Consider the following 23,824-nt stretch of genomic DNA (forward strand, 5'->3'; position numbering starts at 1 on the left):
GGATGGGAGGGATTAAAAATTGCTCCACGGGGGGGATAGGAGGAAGGGAGGGATATAAGCTGGAAGGGTTCTGCACAAGGGGAGGGAGGGATGGGGAAGGGATAGAATGATACTGCACAAGGGGATGGGTGAGAGGGGAGGAAAGATGCTGCACATGTGGGGGAGAGAAAGAAAATAGGAAGAATTGGGGTGGAGGAGAGGAACGGAAAGATAATCATTGTACATGAAAAAATAATAAGACCGCCCCAAAAATAAGACCTAGTGCCTTTTTTGGGCCCAAAATTAATATGACAGTATCTTATTTTCGGGGAAACACGGTATTTCTTTTACTCCTTTTCCTTCACTGGATAAAAATTGAAATGCATTAAGCTTGTTTGACTTGCAATAATGCTACTGAGAATTTTCTACTAGCCTCTGTATTCAGAAGATCAAATTACTTCAAAATGAGGCTAATTTTGATCCAAAGGTACTTGTATTGTTTTATATTTCCATCCCAATATATTGTTGGGCTTGTAGAGTCCTTTTTTCCATGGAGGATAAAAATGAAATCTACAGAATGTCATGGGGATGGAAATAAAACAACTGCAGCACCAAGTTAGAATGTGCTGCTTTCCAGCTGATTGGCATCTGGCTCATCCAACCACACCATCATGGTCATTATCCCACAATGCAGTGCACCAAAGCCTGTTAAATTAAGGAGTGCTGAGCTTGAACAATGACCTGAACATGTCAGAAATTACCACTGAAGTATTGCTCAAATCTATGCCTACTTATGCTAACAGCCCTGGCTGTACTCTACTTGAGAGGCAGACAATTATAATATGACAATAATTAAAATCCTTTTTAACTGCCTGTGCCTAGAAGTATTTGTCAAAAGTTAAATGATAGTTAAGCAGTAGTAGCTAGCTGATAGATCAAAGACTGTACAGGCAAGAAGACTGAATTAACCACTTGCCTTGTCTGTGGACACTCTACAGCAGGGCTATTCCAGTCCACAGGGCCTACAGGCAGGTCACGTTTTCAGGATTACCACAATGAATGCGTGAGAGAGATTTGCATACCAAGGAGGCAACACATTCAAATTTCTCTCATGCTTATTCATTGCAGATATTCTGAAAACCTGGCTTGCCTGTGGACCTTGATTACTGGAACTGAGTAGCTCTGCTCTAGAGTTTAAAATGCAAAGAAAAATAAAAACTGCATCAAAGTGCCTAGGGTTATCTAGGGTCCAATTCTGCAGTGTTCAAGCAATTCTATACCTGGAATCCTCGTAGGATCTTATTCTAAAAAAGGACTTACTAGCATAATTAAGGTTCCAAAATTTTACTATTGTTAAATCCGGACCCAAGGCCTCACCCCAGGCCTGCCCAGTTCAACCCAGCCTCACCCACCTCAACCTGTTCATATGTTTGGAGCCGTGTCAGGAGGGCATCTGCACATGCGCAGGTGTGATGCGCTGACATCACCCACATGCGCGGGACATAACCACGTTGTATCCGCTCATGTGCAGATACCCTCCTGATGCGGTCCCGAGCTGGAAGCTTCTCAAAACCTAGACAAAGTGCTGGGTTTTGAAAAGCCGTCCGGATGTCTGTTAACACTAAGCATAACAGTGAAAATGCACCCTGTAAGTTAGGAGTGAGCATTAGCTCCAGCGAGAGAGCTGGCATAAGTACCAGAGACATGTGCAAAACTTAAAATATTCTCTATCAGTGGTCTCCAGCCTTTTTCATGTAAAGGGCCATAGTGTAAATACGAGAAAGTTCTGAGTGCCACCAAAAGGTTTCAAGTTTACACCTACAATACTACTAATTTTGTAAACCACCTTGATCTGCTTGTTCAGACTAGGTATTAAACATTAAAGCTAATACCAATTAATACTAATATTGACTCTTCAACACTTTAAGGATATATTTTAAAAACTCACTTTATTTTGGATTGGCAATACTAGCAAATTCTATAGGTGAGACACCCGAGTAACACACTTTAGAGATTGTTTGCAGTTACCATATCAAAAGGGCAAGATTGAAATTAAGGCATTTACAGGATTTGAAGAGCATTTCAGCCAAATGTTTGAGGGCCGCAATGGAGGACTTCGTGGGCCGCGTGTCAGAGACCACTGTCTTATATATTACATTCGTAAGTATGAATTCACCCACACTCTGCCCAGACTCTACCTATGTAACATACATGTACATTTATAGACTAATGCTTAAGTGAAATATTTTCATTTACATGCCTGTGTGTACATATATTCACATATATTCATGTATATGCCATTATTCAGTGCAAAACTGAAAGTATGTTCTAGAATTGCCCTGCTTATGTCTGTGGTGCACACTGGTGACTAGTAAGCCCTGCAAGAACACACACCAACTGATGACATTTCCGATATCCTTCTGGGTTATTCTCAACATACTGTCACAACGACGTATGTTGTGCCATAGGGCACTTTTGCTATGGAACATATGGAGGGCCAAAATCATTTTTTGACATTGGAAAAGGTTGCTGAAAGCTAATGGAAGCTTAATGATATCATTTTTTGTGTGTTTTGAAGTGAAAAAAAAAAATAGTAGTGAAAAACTAATTTCATCTATGAGCTTTGGGGGACACCCCCACTCCCGCCCCAAAAGTTCCAGAGTTCTAAAGAAGCATACTTTCTGGAGTGAATGCTTTCCTCAAACTATACCCCCATTAGGGTCAGAATTCTCATGCATATGTCCTGAGCATCTCTTGGAGCTTGGAGAAGAGACGGCTCAGGGGTAATATGATAGAGGTCTATAAAATACTGAGTGGAGTGAAGGTCTATAAAATACTGAGTGGAGTGGAAAGGGTAGATGTGAATCGCTTGTTCACTCTTTCCAAAAATATTAGGACTAGGGTGCAAGCGATGAAGCTACTAAGTAGTAGATTTAAAACAAACAGGAGAAAATATTTCTTCGCACAATGTGTAATTAAACTCTGGAATTCTTTGCCAGAGAATGTGGTGAAATTAGTTAGCTTAGCAGGGTTTAAAACAGGTTCGGATAATTTCCTAAAAGACAAGTCCGTAGGCCATTATTGAGATGGCTTGGGGAAATCTACAACTTATTCCTAGGATAAGCAGTACAAAATCTGTTTTACTACTTGGGATCTAGCTAGGTACTTGGGATCTGGGTTGGCCACTGTTGTAAATAGGATACTGGGCTTGATGGACCTTCAGTCTATTCTAGTATGGCAATTCTTATGTTTTTATCTAGGTGTTAAAAAAAAAAAAGATGACTGTTCAACAGGAAAATAGATACACTGAGATTAGCGCCCTTTACAGAATAGGGCCGAAAAGTTACATCAATTGAAATCAGGTATAAACCCATGCCCCTTTTTCAGATCTGCGCAGAAACACTTAGATGCTTATTGATAGGCTAGCACCTAAATGTTTCCATGCTAAATCTGCAAGGGGGGCGTGACCATGGGGGTGGGGGGCATGGGCAAGTCAGAGGCATTTCCTTAAATTGCATGCAATATTATAGAATACTGAGGATCCATACCCAACTTAGGCACTGAGTTTACATCCTGTTTCAGTTGCTATAACTCTTCACACCCAAAGTTGGGCATGGATCCCGGCGCTATGCACTATTCTTTAAAGCCCGTTATAGTATACTGTTCAGGTCCAATATTTTTTTTGGGGGGGCACCAAATTTAAGCATCATTTACTGAATCTAGTCTCTAACAGGTCCTTTTGCTAATGAATATGCACAGCATGTAGTAACTGTAAGGATTGTTTCCAGCATTTTCCCATACAATTACTGCACAGAGAAAACCTTTATACACCCTAAGGGCCTGATTCTCGAAAATACGAGTCCCGATGGCAGGTGGCAGTAGGCATCCTTCCGCCACCTGGCAGTCAATCGTGCTGTTTTATGTATTAATTGAGTGTATATTGTTTGGCACTTTGTATTTGATTTGAAAATTAATAAAGAATTTTTTAAAATATATATATATATTTTTAACATAAGATGGAAGGACGATTAATTGGCACCCTAACCCCTCCACACACACATACACACTGGAGCAAAACAGCTTCCTTCTTTGTGATAACCTGGCTAGGTGCAATGAAGTTAAAACCTGATTATTAATGCCATGCATACACAATAGTCTGGACAAATACAGTAGACAGAAAGAAAAGAAAAACAGAAGCATAGAGAAATATTCAGAATAACACATGCTGATGATATAGATATTATAGACTGACATAGATTTTCTAACATATGCATAAAATTCAATTCCTGTTAAAAGCCAGCATGGAAAAAGTTTGGTTGCCATCACACATCTGGAAATAGCATTGAAATCTTGATGTCCTGATACCTGTGAAATTTCTTGTTATTTTTGTTTTCCCACAAAAAAAAGGTCCTGTGGATTTTTTGGTCTCTGGTGGTATTTGGAAAAGGTGCATCTGTTGAAGAAGGCCATCTGTTTCCCTTCTTGCAGAATCCAGCTGAAGATGAGCTGAACAGATTCTCTCTGAATAAAAACAGGTGATGTTTGCTGGACAAGACAGACCAAAGATGCCTCCAGTGCATTGGTCTAAGAATGAAAACCCCCATGCCTGGCCTAAACTGCCCCATTAGTGAAAGCTTTAGCTGTACTGCATGAAAAGCAAGCAGACTGACACCTATATACCCCTTCTAAACAACTAAAAATCACTTAAGGATTATTCCAGTAACTGTGGTTGCACAGCTGGAAATGAGGTTGGCTAATGCAGAGGCTACTAAGTTTGCAACTGAGGTTGAAGACAGCTGTTCATCATTCTGTAATAGAACCTTTATTATTATTATTACTATATATTTGGTGGTGAAGGTTGCAGGGAGGAAGAGAGCCAGATCTAGTTTCTCCTTTGAGTGTGACGTAAGCATAAGACATTCAGGAGCTAATGCAGAAAACTTGTGTTAAAAGCCATGTACTAATGCCATGTGCATGGCTTCTAATGCAAACATAACATCCAATGTTTTATTTATTATTCTTCACTTATTGAAATTATTTTAAAATGAATAAAGATTATTAAAAAAAAAATCCAATGGATGAATTTTAAGAATATGCTGAAAAATCAATTGTTTGTTAGCATTTTCCTGTGTTAGTTTTTTTTTTTAATAAGAGCTGTTCTGCAATTATGTCTGTATTGTTAAGATTGTAATCTTTGTAAACCGTATAGTTAATATACGGTACATAAATTTTTAAATAAATAAATAGCGATACTGTGCTTAAAGGATGAATTTTAAGAAAATGCTGAAACATTGTTTGTTAGCGCTTTCCTGTTTTATTTTTGTTTTTTTTTTATGAGAGCTGTTCTGCAATTGTGTCTGTATGTGGTGTTTAACTTGTTATGATTGTAATCTTTATAAACTGTATACTGTATTTTTCGCTCTATAAGATCTGTAGAGGAGGAAAATTAAGAAAAAAAAAATTTGGTTCAGAATATTATTTTTCTTGGTTTTTCCTCCTCTACACATAGGTGCATCTGGTGGTCTGGTGCGTTTGGTGCTGGGAAGCCCGCGGCCCGATGCCCAAAGCCCACAGTTTCCCGGTACCTTTTTTTAACTGGCTGACTTTCTCCCTGCAGAGTGACACATAAGGCAGGAGTGCCCTTTGTGCTTCCTGCCTGGTCCCGCTCTGCTCTATGATTGGCTTGCCGTCAGTTCTCGCAAATCGCGAAACCTGAGAACTGACGGCAAGCCAATCATGCAACGGAACAGGACCAGGCAGGAAGTGCAAAGGTCGCGCTCCTGCCTTATGCGCCACTCTGCAGGGAGAAAGGCAGCAGTCCAGCACCGACCACAGGGGAAAAGCTTTAAGAGAATTTAAAAATGCCTTGGACCACCACAAAGGAAACTGAGTTGTGGGCAGTGCCATAACTGTAAAGCAGTCCTTCCCCAAAGGACAATAACCATGAGTGGGCCAAAATGGGCAGAGCCCACCTAATTTGGACTCAGGCCCACCCAAAATTGAAGAACCATTCCTGTGACTGGCAGAGATCCCTCAAGTCTTGCTAGCTGAAGACCTTCTCCAATAGCAGCCACAATGTTTTCCAAGCTACCGCTACCAGCATCTTCCCCCTTCCCCCTTTCCCCATGCATGCTCAGTTTTTGTACTGCAGTGGTGGCAGCCTGTGGATACTGCCACTGGCTGCCAAGTTCAAAAAATGTTGTGGCTGCTATTCGAGGAGGTCTTCAGCTGATGGGGCTTGGGGATCCCCATCACTCAGTTATTTATATTTTTGTATTTGGTGGGAGGAGGGCTATGGGATAGGCGAGGGCAGTGAGAAAATTTTGTGCCCCCTAACTTTGGACTCCGGCCCACCCAAAATTAGAGAAGTCTGGGTAAAGCCAGATACCAAACAGATTCCATAATTCTAGTGTGGGCAGTGAACATGGACAGTTGGAAGCTTTCTGTTTCATATTTTGCGCTTTTGTCATTTGCAGTCTATGAGATTTGGCACTGCTTCAAATAAAACTGTGTCCCACTTTAAGCAAAATATTAAACAGAATATACAGCTGGGACCATTTTCCTGAGGATCACCTCCTACTCTGTGCAGGCAGATCAAATAGTTGTAGATATCCAGGTGTTGTAATAAGTATAATTATTAAATTTCAAGAAGATTCATGAGCCAAAGTAAAAAAAAAAATCTCCAGTGGGAAAAAATAATAATAAACTTCAGACATAATCTTTCTCCACCTTCTGAGGATATGCTTATAGAATTTTCCATATTTCTTTTGTGAGATCAGTTTAAATAAAATGTACTTGCATGCTTCCGAGGGACGAATACCTGAAGCCCTGGAAGGTGAGATCATTCAGGTGTGCTGAGAGTTCATTAGGAAATGGAAATGTGTATGTGGGTAACTATACAACATCAGCACTCTCAGGCTAGAGGGAAGCAAGATTGTATTCCCTGACTTTATTATTATCTCATAATTCTCCATACAGAAGTGAGAAGTCTGATGAAACCAGATTTACGTGCAGAGCAGCTGGGTCACTGTCCCAGGAGACCTGTTGCTAAGCAGAATCTCAAAGTGCTCACAACAATTACAGCTGGGGTTTTTACAGATCAGTTATTTGGGTGGTTTTTTTTTCTTTTTCTTTTTTCAATGTTATTATTTTGCTTTTAATCTTTTGGTTTGCTTTTTATTTTGGAAAGGGGTACCCTGCCCTGATTTTTGCTTGTGACCCACTGCATTTTTAAAACGTCACGTGATTATTGATTATTCCAGGCAAAGGGATTTAAAATGTGTTGTTGTTTTTTTTTTAAATGTGCTGGTGTGAATTTTAGCTGCTCTTATATCTAATCTTAAATTATCTGAATTTGCTGCAGCGCCAGCTTTCTGGTAAGGCCACCAAGGGAGTAGCCTGAAGCACTATGCAGCGAGGAGCACTGCTGGCCAGTGTCAGCCACCATCATTGTTCCCTGAGGAATGCACATGTACAGCTGATCAAGGTTCTTTAGGCAGCCATGCCTGCCACGCCTTAAATCCCACAGAGAACAGACATTGCCTCAGTGGGGCAATGGGAAAAACTATGTAAGCCAATGCTGACACTATTGGCACTCTTCCCCATTTCTGCCAGTCTGTTTACAACTCACAGGCTGGCACTTCCTGTATGCTGATTTCATGCTTCATGGCATTACGCAGAGCATGCAGAACATAGTGGCACTTGAGTTTTGGACAAGCTTGCAGTGTTGGCACTGACAGGGAGAAGCAGCCACGAAACAGGAAGAAATAGGCGGGTGTGGTGACACCAGTGGAAGGGAGGCCAAAGGGGGATGCTAGGAGAAATGGAAAGGAAGCAGACAGAAACTGGGGGTGAAGGGAACTATTATCTGCTAAAGCCTTTCTCCTATTGTGTGCATATTGTGGCAAACCTAGGGATGGGCATCCAGAAAAAATTCATTTTGTGTCGTTTCCCATGTTATTTCTGGGAATGTTTGTTTTATTCAGATTTTCTTGGCCGTTTTGTCATTATGGTTGCAATGTTGTTAAGAGTCTGCACTGTTTACAAAGAAGGCACACTATTATTGCCAAATGGAAAAATGCAAACCTCTAGATTCTATATATGGCACCCAAAGTTGCAAGCTGAATTTGGGCACGTGCCCAAGTTGCACTTGCAACTTAATTGATCAATGAGCCTTTAACTAGCAATAATTGGGTGCAGTTAATTGGTATCAATTAGAAGCTGCATGCACTAGGGGCCTAAGACTCCAATTGGTTCAGATACCTAAAGCTACACCTATGGGAGGGGCCTTAGGTATCAGGACCAATCAAGGCCTTTGGCCCCTCCAAGGTGCATCCCAGCATGCTCCAAGAAGGGAAAGGCCCGCCATTTTGAAGAAGCGGGCCTGCTGCCAGCTTTCTTCTACAAGGTACGAGGGGGGAGGGTTTAGGGAGGGTTTGGAAGGGGTATGCTAGAGCTGGGGGAGGGGTTAGGACCTGACTCCCCTCAGCTTACCAAACCACCAGAGCCTTCTTAGGGACTTGTTGGTGGGTGGTGGGAGAGAGTGTCGGGGAATGTCAGGGGAGTTTTTGGTCAGTCATGGGGTGATCCAGGTGGTCGACGCAGGAGGGAGTGGGCATCTCTCCTACTGACTTTTTTTGTTGTTGGGAAGGAGGCCATCATTGGGGTATGTATGTGGGGGTCTGGGTCGCTGAGGCAGAAGGGAGTAGACATTCCTCCTCTATTTTTTTTTTCAGCAGCCATCATCCTGAAGAGAGGCAGCCATCATCAGAGGGGCTGGCAGTAATTGTCAGGGGGGCCAGAACAACTTTTTCTTGTTAATGGTATTGTGCATGTGTAAAGACACGTACAACACCTGTGCCCATTTTTTTTAAAAAAGACTTCCTGCCCTGAACAGCTGTGCGGCAGGGGCTGCTTCAGGGCTTCCCCTGCTGCTCAGCTGTTAGAGTTTACCCTGCCGGCTCTGCACATGAGTGAAAGTCACTTTTCCAGCGACTGGTGTGGTGGGATTACAGCGGACCTCTGTGAAACTAATTTTCATGCATCAACCGTTGTTTTATAATCAGATAATGAATTGGCCCATAGCGATCCACTTGGCTAGAGCAACTATTTTTAGTGCACCCGGACCCTACTAAGGCCGTGGGAGGGATACTGACAAACTCCCGTGGTCGGCTGCGAACCCAGAAATTCAATGCCAGGCATCCCCAACCCTATATGTCATGTCTGTCTGTCCAAGTTAGATTATAAACTCTTCCGAGAAGGGACCGTCTATAAATATCAAAGTGTACAGCGCTGCGTATGCCTAGTATGATTAGTAGTAGTAGCTTTTGACGTAGGGCTCCTTTTACGAAGGTGCGCTAGCGATTTTAGTGCCTGCTACAATGTCACGCGCGCTAACCCCGCGCTACACAGAAAATACTAACATCAGCTTTATGGAGGCGTTAGCGTGTAGCGCACGCTAAAACCGCTAGCGCACCTTCATAAAAGGAGCCCATCATCTGTTAAGCCAATATTCATCAGCTGGCTGGCTATGTTATTGCAGCCAAATGCAAACCTGTTATTTATGCGTGTCTATCTGGCCGCTAAACCTAGTCAGTCAGTCAATGAATATTGGCTTAACCAGCCATGTTACGCAACATAGCTGGTGATTTGGCTAGCTGCTAAGTGCTAATATTCATCAGTCATCTCGTGCCGAATATTAGAGCTTAGCCGGCTTAGTGCTATTTAATTGGCTAAGAACCATTCCTGGGCAGTTAAATAGCACTGAATATTGGGCAGACTGTGTTTATTAATACAAGCACTGTGGACTCTGATCTTTGCACCTTCCTGAGTCAGGGCATGATGTTCCCTCTCTGGTCTTATTCAAATTCAGCAGAAAAACATACTTTTCAAAATGGAGCCAACTGATCAGAACATCAACCTCTTACATGCACTTCAGAAAGCTCCTAAAAATGCTCCTCTTCTCCAAACAGGACAACTCATCTTAAATTCCCCATGAAAAGACTCCCAACCCATTGACACTCTACTCCACGTTGCCGCTTTAAGACTCTGGAACTTCAGGAAGGCCGTGAAAACCTTCTTCTTTACTAACCCAGCGCCTTAAAGTCATTCACCCTGAAATGCCACCCAGTCAACGCACTATGTCACTTAATCTCACCAGATGTTACTTAGTACATATGTTTTATTGTCATGTCTATATTGTAATTTATGTAAACTGTCATCTATATTGTAATTTATGTAAACTGTCATCTCTGCTCTGTCTGGATTATTATGGATGTACTTTGTAACCCGTTCTGGGCTCCTTTGGGAGGACAGGCTAAAAATCAAATAAATAAATAAATAAATATGGGCAGGAGGGATCCTAAGCCCTCCTGCCCATGACAACCCCCCCCACGACCGCCCCCCAAACCCCCGAACGGCCCCCCCCCAAACCCTCACCCCACCTGCCAACCCCACCCCCACCCCTGACACCCCATGGAAAAAGTAGGATGGACGGACGGGTCCCAAGACCATCTGTCCGGCAGGCCGTGCATGGCTTAATGCCCCACTCACAGAAGGCCAACCCAGTCCATGTGCCTAAGGCCCCACCCACAGAAGGGGCCAAATGCAACTGGGCCAATTCCGGTTGGCCCAGCCGCCTAAGGCCCCTCCTATGTGCAGGGCAGGATTAATTCGTCGAGGGGCCCTAGGCACACAAGTACACTGGGCCCCCTGCCCGGACCCACCCCACCATGCGGGGTCAGCGGGGGGGGGGGGAAGGGGTTCAGTATGGGCAGGAGGGCCTGGGATCCTTCCTGCCCATATCTTAGTGGAGGTGGGAGGTGGGGCGGTCTTCGGGCAGGAGGGGTTGGGCTCCCTCCTGCCCGGATTATCCAAGTACATATTTAGGTCACTTTTTAGACTTTTTTTTTTTTTTGAGACCCTAAGTCTCCTGTTTACACCCATGTTGTTTTTAATCATTTCCCATAATGAATGGAACCCTTTAACTCTGAGGTTTCCTGCTTGTCTATCATGAATACCTTGATAGCTCTAAAGAGCAAGAACTGCCTATTAAAATATTAGCTAGGGAAAGTCATCTTTTATCTCTGGAAATAAGCTAGAAGAAATAAATCTACTTTTTTGGATCTGCTGGATATTTGTGACCTGGGCTAGCCACCGGGATCTTGGGCTTGACGGACCTTGGTCTTACTCAGCATGGCACATCTGATGCTCTTATATGGTACAAGTTTAAAGTTTCAAGTTTATTTAAATTTGATAAATCGCTTATTACCTTCTAAGCGAGTAACAATAAAATATAGGATAGATCTAGCGTTCGTAGTACATCTTTAAATGGGGTTAAAAAAAAACAGACTGACGAAACAGACAAACTCAGATACATAAGGGAAGGAAAAAGAAAGGGAGGAAGTTACAAAATTGCTATTATTCAGTTGAGGAGAAAAGGAAAAGCCAAATAGGGGAAGAACATGAGGAGTGGGATTAAGATTATTGAAGTTGAATTGTTTAAAGGTTAAAAGCATCTTTAAAGAGAAAAGTTTTTAAATTAGTTTTAAATCTGCTGAGATCTTTAACTTCTCTTATATATAAAGGCAAGGCGTTCCAGGTCAAAGGGGCCATTACTGAATATATATCATGATGTCTGGTTCCAATAATTTTCAAAGAAGGAACCATTAGCAACCCCTGAGTTGTGGATCGGCGAGAGCGTGTCGTGTTGTATGGGATTAACAACCGATCTATAAATTGAGGTTCGTTGGTAGATAATGTTTTAAATACTAAAAGCAGTATTTTATAAGTTATACGTTGATTAATGGGAAGCCAGTGTGAGTCTATCAGAAAGGGAATTACATGATCAAATATTTTTCCATTGTGAATACAGCTTGAGACCATCAGGTACTGAGTTTAAAACAAAGAAAATGAATGATGCCGCCTCATGGCTCATTGAGGGAAATTTGGTGCGATTCCTGGATCCGAGTCGAATGGGCCTGGGTCTACTGTAAAGGCAGCATTCAGAGTCCCTGTGGGGGAAAGGAATTGTGATGATCTATTAGGACAATACCTAGTGGATGCATTTAAAGCCCATTACACAGTGTCCCAGAAGGAGCTTCAGTGCATGATGCCTGACCTCAGAACCTCTGCTGCGGTGTCCAAAGAAGGAACAGTGAGATGCTGAGTCTATTAAAAGTCCCTGGATGATTGCAAAAGAGGGGTTATAGCACCAGGATCCCAGCACTAGTTTTTACTGAGGTGGAGAAAGGAAGGTGTGAAAGAGAAGGATTTCTTCATACATAGTAGAGTTAGCCTGTGGAACTCTCTATCTTAATATGTGGGTTCAAAATAATAATAGTCATGGTTGCCATCCTAGATTCCTTGCACCCCTGACTGCTGCAAAATGTGTGAATATGAGAATGGATGTACAACTTAAGCCATACTTCCTGCAAACACTCGCTGCTTGCTGTTGTCCAAAGCAGAATGCCGAGCTGGATGGATCTGGGCTTAGGGTAAAAATAAATGGACAGAATCACTCCAATGGCAAAAGAGAACACAGCCAAACTATGGTACTGGCTCAATTTAATGTGTGGAAGCAAATGTGAAGGGGTTAAGAAAATGAAGCAGAGACGGTGGGGGAGGAGGGCTTGCTTGTGTAATATACATGCACATACTTTGCAAAATCCCAAGACAGTTACATATTGAGAGCACAATTTCTGCTGTGGGCAGCTGTACGTGCAAGTTCTTGCCTGAGGGACCCAAATCAAACATCCAGCATCACTTGCACATCTTCCCTTCCACCTCCAACCTCTGCTCTCCTGAGAGCTAAGGATAAATGCTACAAAACAGAAAGCACATTTAACAAAATCTCCTTGTATTTTAAAAATGTACAGTAGTAAAGTTGACTGAGTGGAGGAAGGCAAAGGAATGACATTTTAAATGTGGGTTTTGATCCAGTAGTTTTCTTCTGCTCCTGGGGCTGGGATCAGGTCCAATAAGACTTCATTTACAAATAGCTGGTGATTTTTCTCTTGTTTCATATAACCTGTCTTCCCAGGCTTACCCAATTTGGTCATTTCCTTGATGGTCCTGGGCTGGAGGCCATGGGCACCGAGTTTAGCCAGCAGGTGACCCCCTTGAGTGTTAATCATGGCCTCCTCCTCCCAGCTGACCCAAAGACCAGAAGACCTGACATGGTGATCAAACTGGGTTTCTTCTGCATGACAATAAACAGCCGTGCCACTAAGCTACCAGGCAGTCCCAAATGACAGAGGCTCCGCTCTTACCTGGAACCGTCGCATATCTCGTGGGTTTCCTGCCGTCTTCAAACAGTTTTGATTGCATTTTAGGAAGAACTTTAAAAAGAATCTGCAAAGCAAAAAAAAAAAAAATCAACCTTCAATTAGGATCTTGTTTTTAGATAGATTTAAGGTAGAAGTCAATGTGATACTTGTGTTGAAATGTCCACTGTTAGTCGATACATTTCTGTTCCTAATTTCTGTAATTATTGCTGTTCACTGCCTTGATGCACCTGAGTGCTAATATAAGAAGCTACTATGGGCTTCTCAAGTCAATATAATAAATATCTGTTCCTCTTCCATGCTGTGTCTGGTAAGGAATATTTTCACAATGGCAAATATCCATGTCCTAAACCTGGGAATGTATATTCTATATGTGTAGCCTAGAAAATCAACAATTAGCACTATTCTATAAACCACTGATGCTTGGCGCTATTCATAAACTGCCTCTGGAGTTAGGTGCAATTTATAGAATAACGTACCCATCCACATGACTAATATTTAGACGCAGGCATTTACACCAATGAACCAAATCTCAATGCCTGCACCTAAGTTGTGTTTAGATCAGATATGTTCTATAACAGTACATGTGGAGGGGCATTTTTGACTTTGGACGTTTCCTGAAAAATATCTGAAAGTTGGGAGGGGAAAGAACCATTTTGGAAATGGCTAGACATCCACATTTTGGGGGTGGGAAATGACCTATTTGGATGTTTTGGTCCTTAGGACATCCAACCTTTTGGCCTTTTCAAATACAAAAACGGACATATTCAAAACATCCAAATCAAGCCCATCTGGAAGAGGAAGGTCAGCATCTTAATGGACTAGCCAAGCAGACATCTCAACAGGGCAGTGAGGCACCTTAGAGGGCACTGCTGTGAACTTCACATAAAGGGTGCCAGGTACTTATTTCACCAGAATCCCCTTTTAGTGTATGGTGAGCCCTCCAAAACTTCTCCAAAACCTACAGTATCTACCTGTCCATGATCCCCCAATAGCCTTATGGCTGCTGGTGTCACCTATATGGCAGTATAATAGGTTTTGGATGTGTTTTGGTGGGCTCACACTTGCTACTCCTTGATACACACTTGCTACTATGGCACTTGCTACTCCTCTCTATGGCTCACTAGCCCACCCACCAGCCTACTTAAGTCACCTATGTGTAGGTCTACTAGGCTTTCCTATACCAGGTGCTGCTGTTCTGGAGACAAGTATGTACTTTTGTATTCTGATCTTTGTGGGGTGTGAGTGAGTCAATGAGCTTTGGGGAAGTGTGTGTGAGTCTTTACTTTATCTTTGCAGTGGTTATGTGATCACTTTGGGTACCTTTTTAACATTTATGCCCTTTTAAAACAGGTCTAACTCAAAATGTATAAGTTCTGTCCAGGATGTGTAGCAAAACATTCAATTATTCCTGCAAGACATCTAAGTCTAAGCCTGCCCAGAGCCCACCCGCCCATAACACTCCTCCCAACACACCCCTTTTGAGCTCTAGATGCACAGCGGCTTAGAAGTCCAGAATGCTGGTTTCAAAAATTGGCACTTGTACATTCTATCAATTAGGATGTCCAGGTGCTGACTTAGGCGGGTTTTAGGACATCTGGATGTTTTTATTATGAGCCCTTTACATTTTAGGAATGTCCATGACACATCTATGGTCCTCCCTTGGCCACACCCCCTTTTAAGATCTACACACTAGAATGTACGTGCACCACTTTATAGAATACACTTAGAAAGTTGTGCATGCAAATTCTAATTTGTGCCAATCATTGATTATTAATTGGCAATTATCAGTGCTGATTGGTTTGTTAACCACTGAATTTGCGTACGCAGATCTGCAATAAACACAGATTTGCACATGCAACTTTGGTCACAGTATATAGCATCTGTGGGTTAGTGCATTTTAACACTGGATTTTTACTTCCACATCCTATTTAAGAGGCGTTAAATGCTCCCTTATTAAGTCAGCATTATCCATGTTTCAACCTTTAATTAATTTCTTTAAGAACATCATACAATAATGCATGAAAGAAAATAACATTAACAATAATTCCATAGTAATAATAATAATTCTTATAACATGCCCTCTCCCGAAAACTGCTTAAAAAAAATAAATACCACAAAATGACAGGAAAATTAGTACAATACTTAGGGCTCGTTTTATCAAGGCGCGCTACGGGGGTTAGGGCGTCGGACATTTCATCACCCAATAACCCCCTTGGCAAGCCAAAAAACTAACACCTCATCAATGGAGGTGTTAGCAACTAGTGCAGCAGGCGGTTTAACGCGCGGTATTCCGCGCGTTAAACCCCAATTGTGCCTTGATAAAAGGACCCCTTAATGTGTTTTACAGCAAGCCCTTTTTCTCAAGTTAATAAAAGGAATACATAGTGACTTGCCCAAAGTCAGAGTGGATGAAACAGAAATTGAGCTGTGGTCTGCTGGCTCTCAACTCAGGACTCAAACCATTAGAACAGACCCTCTCCCTTGAAGACTTGCCCCATAAGCTATCAATGATTTTGCTCTACAGGACTATGGCTCCTTTTACAAAGGAGTGCTATCGGTTTTAGCACGCGCTTAGCATGCGCTAAAATGCCACGCGAGCTAGCCGCTACCCCCTCCTTTTAAGAAGGTGGTAATTTTTCAACTAGTGCGCGCTATAGCATGCCCTAATCTTGTGCATGCGCTAAAAACACTAGTGCACCTTAGTAAAAGGAGCCCTATGAGAGGCCCCTTTTTAATTGTTTATTTAAATCACTTATAACCCACTTACAATTAAGTGGTTCACAATGAAAATTTCATACACATAATACAATAAAAAATACATTAAAATAATTAAAATAGCACTATTACACCTCTGCCTGTCAACACTGCCATATAAACTATACTTCTTTCAATCCAACAATGCTTTCCTAAGTAATTAAAATAGCCTGCATGAATAAGTAGGTTTTCAAATGTCTCTTAAACTGCTGAAGAGTTATACAGCCTCACAGTGTACTCCATAGTTGTGGTCCTGTGATGGAAAATGCACCATTGATAGTTACAGAATGGTGTATTTGCTGCAAGTCCGCTACCATCACCTTCTTTTCATCATTAACTCACAATGATCTTCTAGATATATGCATTTGCACGATTTATTTAAAATAATATGCCATTGTATAATGCAAACTCTGGAAGAGTAGACACAGCACCATAAGATGCATTCTAAATGTCCAGGTAACCAGTGTAGCTGGCCATTTTTCTCTTTGGAGGAGGGTTAATAGTGGAGTGCCACATGGATCTGTACTGGGACCAGTGCTATTTAACTTATTTATAAATGATCTGGAAATTGAAACAAGTGAGGTGATTAAATTTGAAGATGACACTAAACTGTTCAAAGTTGTTAAAACTCATGCAGACTGTGAAAAATTGTAGGCGGACCTTAGGAAACTGGAAGACAGGGTGTCCAAATGGCAGATGAAATTTTGTGTGGACAAATTTATGAGCATCGGAGCATTTACCTTGCTGGTCTGTGCTATTCTGCAGAGTATTTCTTCCCTGCTTCTTTGTTTACGAGAGAGCACAGGAGATTGAAATCCTTTACAACTTCTATTCTATCGCCTTCAGGCTAAAAATCTTCATCATTTTCCTTGTTCATTATCTTCGTCTTGTTTATGTTCAGTTCTAATCCCATGTTATGACTTTTGGCTTTGACTTTTATCAGCAGATACAGCATGGCTTCTCTGCTGCTAGTGATGAGCATTTTTTACGGTGTCCGGTCAAAAGCGTGCCGCGACAAAGGCGCGCCCAGACAATTGAGCGCAGCGCCGCTCTAAATTACTGTTTTTAGTGCTCCGACGGGTGGGGGGGTGGGGGGTGGAAACCCCCCACTTTACTTAATAGACATCGCGCCGCGTTGTGGGGGGTTGTAACCCCCACATTTTACTGAAAACTTAACTTTTTCCCTGTTTTTAGGGAAAAAGTTCAGTTTACAGTAAAATGTGGAGGGTTACAACCCCCAAAACCCCCCATAACACCGGCGCGATGTCTATTAAGTAAACTGGGGGGGGGGTCCCCAACAAAACCCCCCGTCGGAGCCCCTAAAAATTGTAATTTAGAGCGGTGCGGCGGCGCGCGCTGCACTCAATTGTCAGCGCACGCTTTTGTCTTTCGCTGTCTATGAACCATTTTTTTCTCCATCAAAAATTACAAAGACTAGGGGACACTCAATGAAGTTACAGGGAGATACTTTTAAAACCAATAGGAGGAAATATTTTATCACTCAGAGAATAGTTAAGCTCTGAAATATGTTGCCAGAGGATGTGATAAGAGCAATTAATGTAACTGGTTTTAAAAAAGGTTTGGACAAGTTCTTGGAGTAAAAGTCCATAGTCTTCTATTGAGACAGACTTGGGGGAAGCCACTGCTTGCCCTGGATCGTAGCATGGAATGTTGTTACTATTTGGGGTTTTGCCAGATAGTTTGCCAGGTTGGGTACCGTGAAGACGGGATACTCATCTAGATGGACCACTGTTCTGACCAGTAAGGCTATTCTTATGTTTTTATGATATTTTAATCAAATACTAAATACTAAAACTTCCCACCCACCCCCCACACACAGGACATGACATGACCATCCAACTGAGACCCAATTAGATATATGCATTTACAAATGACAGCATTTTAAAATAATGTTGACCTTGAGGTGGCCATTGTGGTGCTGCCCATCTGAAATTTTTAACAAATATATTTTTACCTAATTAGCTAGTACACATGATTTTAAAGAATTACACAGCTCTTCAATGGAAATAAAGTTACAGTGTTAGAAGACATTTTCAGAGTTTGCTGAGTATGTATCATGCTCTAACAGGCTAAAAAATTAATGTGACCTGCATACAAAGGGATTACAGAATGCTAGGGATAACAGCTATTTCTTGAGATATTTTATATAGTTAATAAGTGGATTTGATAATGGGGGTTGCAATTAGATGATTATTATATTTGGGGTGGGTCCTATAGATGTGATAGAATAATTAGTATAATAATAATTCTTGTTGCAGAATGAGATTTTTTAAGTATGTATCTTGTTATAATGAGCTGTGTTTAGAATTGTAAACCGCTATAACACTGATTTTTAGCAGTATATTAAGTATTACAAATAAAGCAAATCATGTATTGGATTTTGAACCTAGAGGTTGAGGTTTTTTTTTAAATTGAAAAATTTTAAAAATAACCACAAGAAAAATAAAAAACTTATCACTCCGGATAAAGGAAATATATACATTTGTCCAGTGCACATCATGGCGTATACAGGTAGAGTTTTGAAAGAATTTAGACACTCCTGAAAAGTGGAGTGATTTTTTTTACTCCATTAAAAATTACAAAACTAGGAGATGCTCGATGAAGTTACAGGGAGATATCTTTAAAACCAATAGGAGGAAATATTTTTTCACTCAGAGAATAGTTAACCTCCAGAATGGATTGCCAGAGGATGTGGTAAGAGTGGTTAACATAGCTTGTTTTAAAAAAGGTTAGGACAAGTTCCTAAAGGAAATGTCCATAGTCTGCTATTGAGACAGACATGGGGGAAATCATTGCTTGCCCTTGGTTGGTAGCATAGAATGTTGCTACTGATTTGGTTTTTGCCATGTACTTATGACCTGTATTGGCCACTGTGAAGATGGGATACAGGGCTAGATGGGCCATAGGTCTGACCCAGTAAGGCTATTCTTATGTTATGTTTTTATATAGCTGCTTCACAGCTAACTTAACATGCTGATAGCTACTTACATCTCCAACAAGCCTTGTCACGGCATTTTGAACAACCTGAAGTGTATAGAGTTTTGCAGCAGATAATCCAATATATAGCACTGCAAAAATCTAATCTTGATAACACAAGACTTTGTATGACCACCTGAAAATCAGAGAGTTGAAGGATAGGTTTCAATTTACTGACTAGTCATAGATAATAAAAACAAGACTGAATCACAATTTTGCATCAATCCCAGATTTCTTATCACAGATTTCACCTCTAAAGATCCCGAAGGGATTCCCAACGATAGTTCTAATGGTATATCTTCGTACTTACATATCATTAACACTTCAGATTTCTCAACATTCAACAGCAACTTATTACATACATACCATCCATACATTTAGACACTTTACTGGACTTTTTGTCAGAGAATTTTCAGCCCATTTCTTTCTAATCAGTCATTTCCACAGACTAACAGTCATCCATGTCTGTGCACCTAATTGTATTCCTTACAACAACACTGCAGCCTCTTCAGATGAATCACCTCCCACTGCTGGAGCGCTATCGTTTCTAGTTTTCATTGCATTTCTTACTTAAGAACATAAGAAGTTGCCTCCGCTGGTCAGACCAGGGGTCCATCGCGCCCAGCAGTTCGCTCCCGCGGCAGCCCATCAGGTCCATGACCTGTAAGTGATCCTTTGTCTAAAACCTTTCAATCCCCAATTTTCTTCTATCTATACCCTTTCATGATCCTATCTCTACCTCTATCTATATCCCTATATCTATATACTTGTACAACTTCCCTCCATTAAGTGGGACCCAAAGCAGTGTTTAATAAAACACAATATAAAATTCCTAGTACAGACTGACCCACCTCATATTCTCAGGAGGCGCTCAGTTGGAGAGTTGCCCCCAATTTGCTTAGCTGTATATTTTCAAACACTTTGTGGATAGTGTCAAACTGTTTAAAACACTAACGGCTAGATTCACTAAGCCCACCGATCAAGTTCTGACCACTTAGCGACCCCTTTGCAACCTGATTTCCCTCTGACCCGCTTCACTAACCTCTGTCCCGATCATCCTTCGATCCACGCATGCAAATGAGGGGGAACGGCATTCAAATGTAGGCAGGCAGCGATTCACTAACAAATACCTGCAACACCGACTGGGCTGGCCGATCACAAACAAATGACCGCTGGGGATCAGTCGTTCACTGCTTTCTGACTGCATCTCCTGCTCTCTGCCTGCTGTCTACCCCGACTTTCCAGCTCTCTGTCTCCCCCTCCCGACTCTCCTGCTCTCTCTGCCCCGACTCTCTGCAGTGATTTTCTTCTGCCGCCCTGCTGTGTCCCAAATCTCCTGCCTCTCTGCCTTTTATCAAAAGAGGTGCAGACTGTGGTAAGAATGTGAAGTGTTGATCCAGATCCAATTGCTCAGAGAGCCCCCGACTCTCCTGCTCCCTGCCCCATGCGCTGCCCTTGTAGTGCGAGCCCGTGGATTTAAAGCAGGTTAAAACCACAGGCTTGCTGGGCTAGTTAAAAGTTTTTTTTAAAAAATTTCTGCTCATTGACGCAATCGCAGACCATCTACAGATGGTCTGCACATGCGACAGGATCGCTACAGAGCATCCTTAGGCATCCTGTGATAGTTTCTGGATTGGCATGCGCTTTCCATGTGCTAAAAAATATATTTTATTATTTGGCTCTGGAGGCAGATCAGGGGATAAAGAGTAGGTGTGTACTGCACTGATCAGCTAGCACAACTACATTATCTTACACTAACCAATTACATAGAATTAGCACTCAAGCCCTTATCACCATGAAAACGGGTGTCAGTAATTGCTCAGGTGCTAATGGCCACATGGTAATGGGGAAATTAGTGCATAGACATTAATAGGAAAAATGGGACCATTTTATTATTGGGATAAAAGTGGTCTCATCGAATGGAAAAGTCCCAAGTTGGGGATATTGCTAGCTACTTTTTAGGACAGTTTAGCAAAAAGTGGGGGGTGGGCTTCGGTGGTTCCAGCATGAGGGATTGGGCATCCCACGTCTAAAAGGTCTTGTTCTGGGCGTTTAGTATTTGAATGAATTTTTGGTCGAGAATGTGGTATATATATATATATATATATATATATATATATATATATATATATATATATATATATATATACGGTCTGGCCAATTAAATGTCTGGACGTACAGGTAGACGATTTTCAAAATATATATATATATATATTTTGGATTCACTTTTCGAGAATGGACATTTTGCTTCTGCTGATTTTGAGTGACTAGCGCTCTACGTCCACATCGGACTTGGACTTTTTTTTATCATGCTCCTCCACCTGTATAAATGTTGGCTGAGTTGAAGTGGGGTGGGGTGGAAGTGGTCTTAAGAATTACCTGTTAGGTTTTGAAGGGCAGTGCTACCTATAAGGATTCTGATGCAGAGTATGCAGATATGAATTAAACTTTTTGAGTTCTTTTGTTTCAGCTAGAAGTTTGCAACAATTGAAATTGAATTTCCCTACTATTCAATTGTTCATCATTTTTATTTGTTTGAATTGACTTTTTCTTATCAGAGACCTAAAGTCTGGAATAGTCTCTCTATCTCTTCAATTAAGACAATTAGATTCATACACATTTTCAGAAAAAGCTTAAAACCTATTTTTTAAATTAAGATTTTTAATATTGTATATTATAATTGATGTTTAATGTAACTCCCTGGTATGAGGGTTATTTGTTTTGTGATCCACAATGAATCCTTGTTGTAATTTTGAGGAATATAAGACATAATGAGGCTCATTTTCAAAATACAAAGATATCTTTTTTAAAAAACGGCATAAACCAGCACTTGGAATGTTTACTGCCAAAACATCCAAGTACCAATTTTCAAAACCGGCCTTCTGGACGTCTTGTTAGGCTTCTTGTCTGCTAAGCATCCAAAGCTCAAGGGGGGGGTTTAGAGGTATGTTATGGGCAAACTTTGGGCAGGCTTAGTAGTTGGATGTCTTTTAGTGATAATCAAACCTTTCCTAAGACGTCCATGATGTAACTTAGATGTACGGAACTAAATGTGTTTTCAAAGTGTCTAAGTGCCAAAAAGGTACCCAAACTGACTAAAATAGATGACCACTGGAGGGATGAAAGCATGCACCCCCTATTCCATGACCCACTCCCACCCCCCAATGATGTGAAAGAAACAGTAACATACTAGCCTCTATGAGCGCTGCAGATATTATGGGACATCCTAGTACAGCAGCAAGCAGTTATCTGGAATAGCCTGGTGGGTGAAGTAGTGAACCATAGAGATGGGGGGGGAGGGGGATCCAGGCTCATATCCCATGCTACCCACTACATTTATGGTAGAAAATGTGAACCCACCAAAACCCACCCAAAATCTTCTGTACTGCCATATAGGTGATACCTGCAGCCATAAGGGCTATTGGGGTGGTAGACAGGTGGGTATAATAGGTTTTGGTGGAGTTCTGGAGGGCTCACCATACATTATAAGGGGGTTCTGGTGAAATATGAACCTGGCACCCTTTATGTGAACAAGCAGTACCCCCTAAAGTGCCACACTGCCCTGTTGGCATGTCCATGTGTCTAGTCCATTAAGATGCTGGCCCCTTCCACATTGATTTGGATGTTTTGAACTTGGACATTTTTGTATTCAAAAAGACCAAAAAGGTTAGACATCCTAAGGGCCAAGACATCTAAATAGGTAATAATTGAGAAAAAAAAATTGGACTTCTTTTAAAAATGGACGTTTTAAAAATGGACGTTTTCCCGCCCTGACTTTTGGACATCTTGCAGGTAATTCCCAAAGTTGGACCAAGATGTTCTATTGAAAATGCCCCTCTATGTAGAATAGAATAGAATAGAATAAAGGTCCTTTTTACTAAACATTAGCTGCTAGTATGCACCTGACACAGCAAAAACGGCCCAATATGAGACATGCTAAAGTGTTTTGAATTAGTTTGCCATCTGCAGGCTAACTGTGCATCAATTATATTTTTTTAAAAATTGGAGGAGTACAATGCGTGTCGATATACTATTCTCCAAGCGCATTGAAATTAGCGTGTGCTAACTGAATAACACAGTCTTAACACAACAACGCTTAGCACTTCCAAAATAAGAGGCGGTAAGTGTTCCTGCATTAGTGTCTTTTAATGACCACGTACTAATGGCTCCCAACAACAATTTATTATTTATATAGTGCTACCAGGCGCACCCAGTGCTGCATTGTACATGAACAGCTTACAATGAGAACAGCTTACAATCTAATTATGACAGACACACAGAGGGAGCTAAAAGGTGGTAGGGGACTATTAAGGGAATGACGTGTTGGTTGGGGCAGTGTTTAAGCGCAGCTTCAAGTAAGTGGGCTTTTAGCCTGGCTTTGAATACCACTAGAGGTGGAGCCTGACATAGCAAGCCAGGCAGATTGTTCCAGGTATGTGGCTACAGGCTAATGCTAAAATTAATGGTTCCCATTTTAGATTTTTAAATGGCCATTTGCTAAGGCTAACATTAAAGGCCCCCAAATTTGATTTTTTAATGGCCACATGTTAATGCTCCTTTTAAACAGTACACATCAGTATTAATAGCCCTGAAGTCTCCAGGCTTTATATTATCGGCCTCAGAATCGGAGCCTACGCACAGCTGTTAAATCACAAACTGAAATGGTCAGCGTAGTATTACTGCTCCCGCTCCAATCATCGGCCCAAAATCTTCTTATTTTTACTTTTTAAATTTGCTTTTTAAACCCTTCACCAAGCAGTGTGAATAATGCCGTATAAATTTTAAGAAACTATATATTTCAAGAACTG

General features: G+C 41.4%; 1 protein-coding gene across 2 annotated transcripts in view; it reads right to left on the reverse strand.

Annotated features, from left to right (window-relative positions):
* Positions 1-23,824, reverse strand: part of EBF2 (EBF transcription factor 2) — a 334,854-nt gene that overhangs the window by 57,708 nt on the left and 253,322 nt on the right. For both annotated transcript variants that reach the window (XM_033949045.1, XM_033949046.1), the window contains exon 7: positions 13,248-13,329. In XM_033949045.1, the coding sequence (XP_033804936.1) occupies positions 13,248-13,329 (82 nt within the window). The remainder of the gene's footprint in view (positions 1-13,247; positions 13,330-23,824) is intronic.

The sequence above is a fragment of the Geotrypetes seraphini genome, chromosome 6, assembly GCF_902459505.1.
Source record: "Geotrypetes seraphini chromosome 6, aGeoSer1.1, whole genome shotgun sequence".
Lineage (NCBI taxonomy): Eukaryota > Metazoa > Chordata > Amphibia > Gymnophiona > Dermophiidae > Geotrypetes > Geotrypetes seraphini.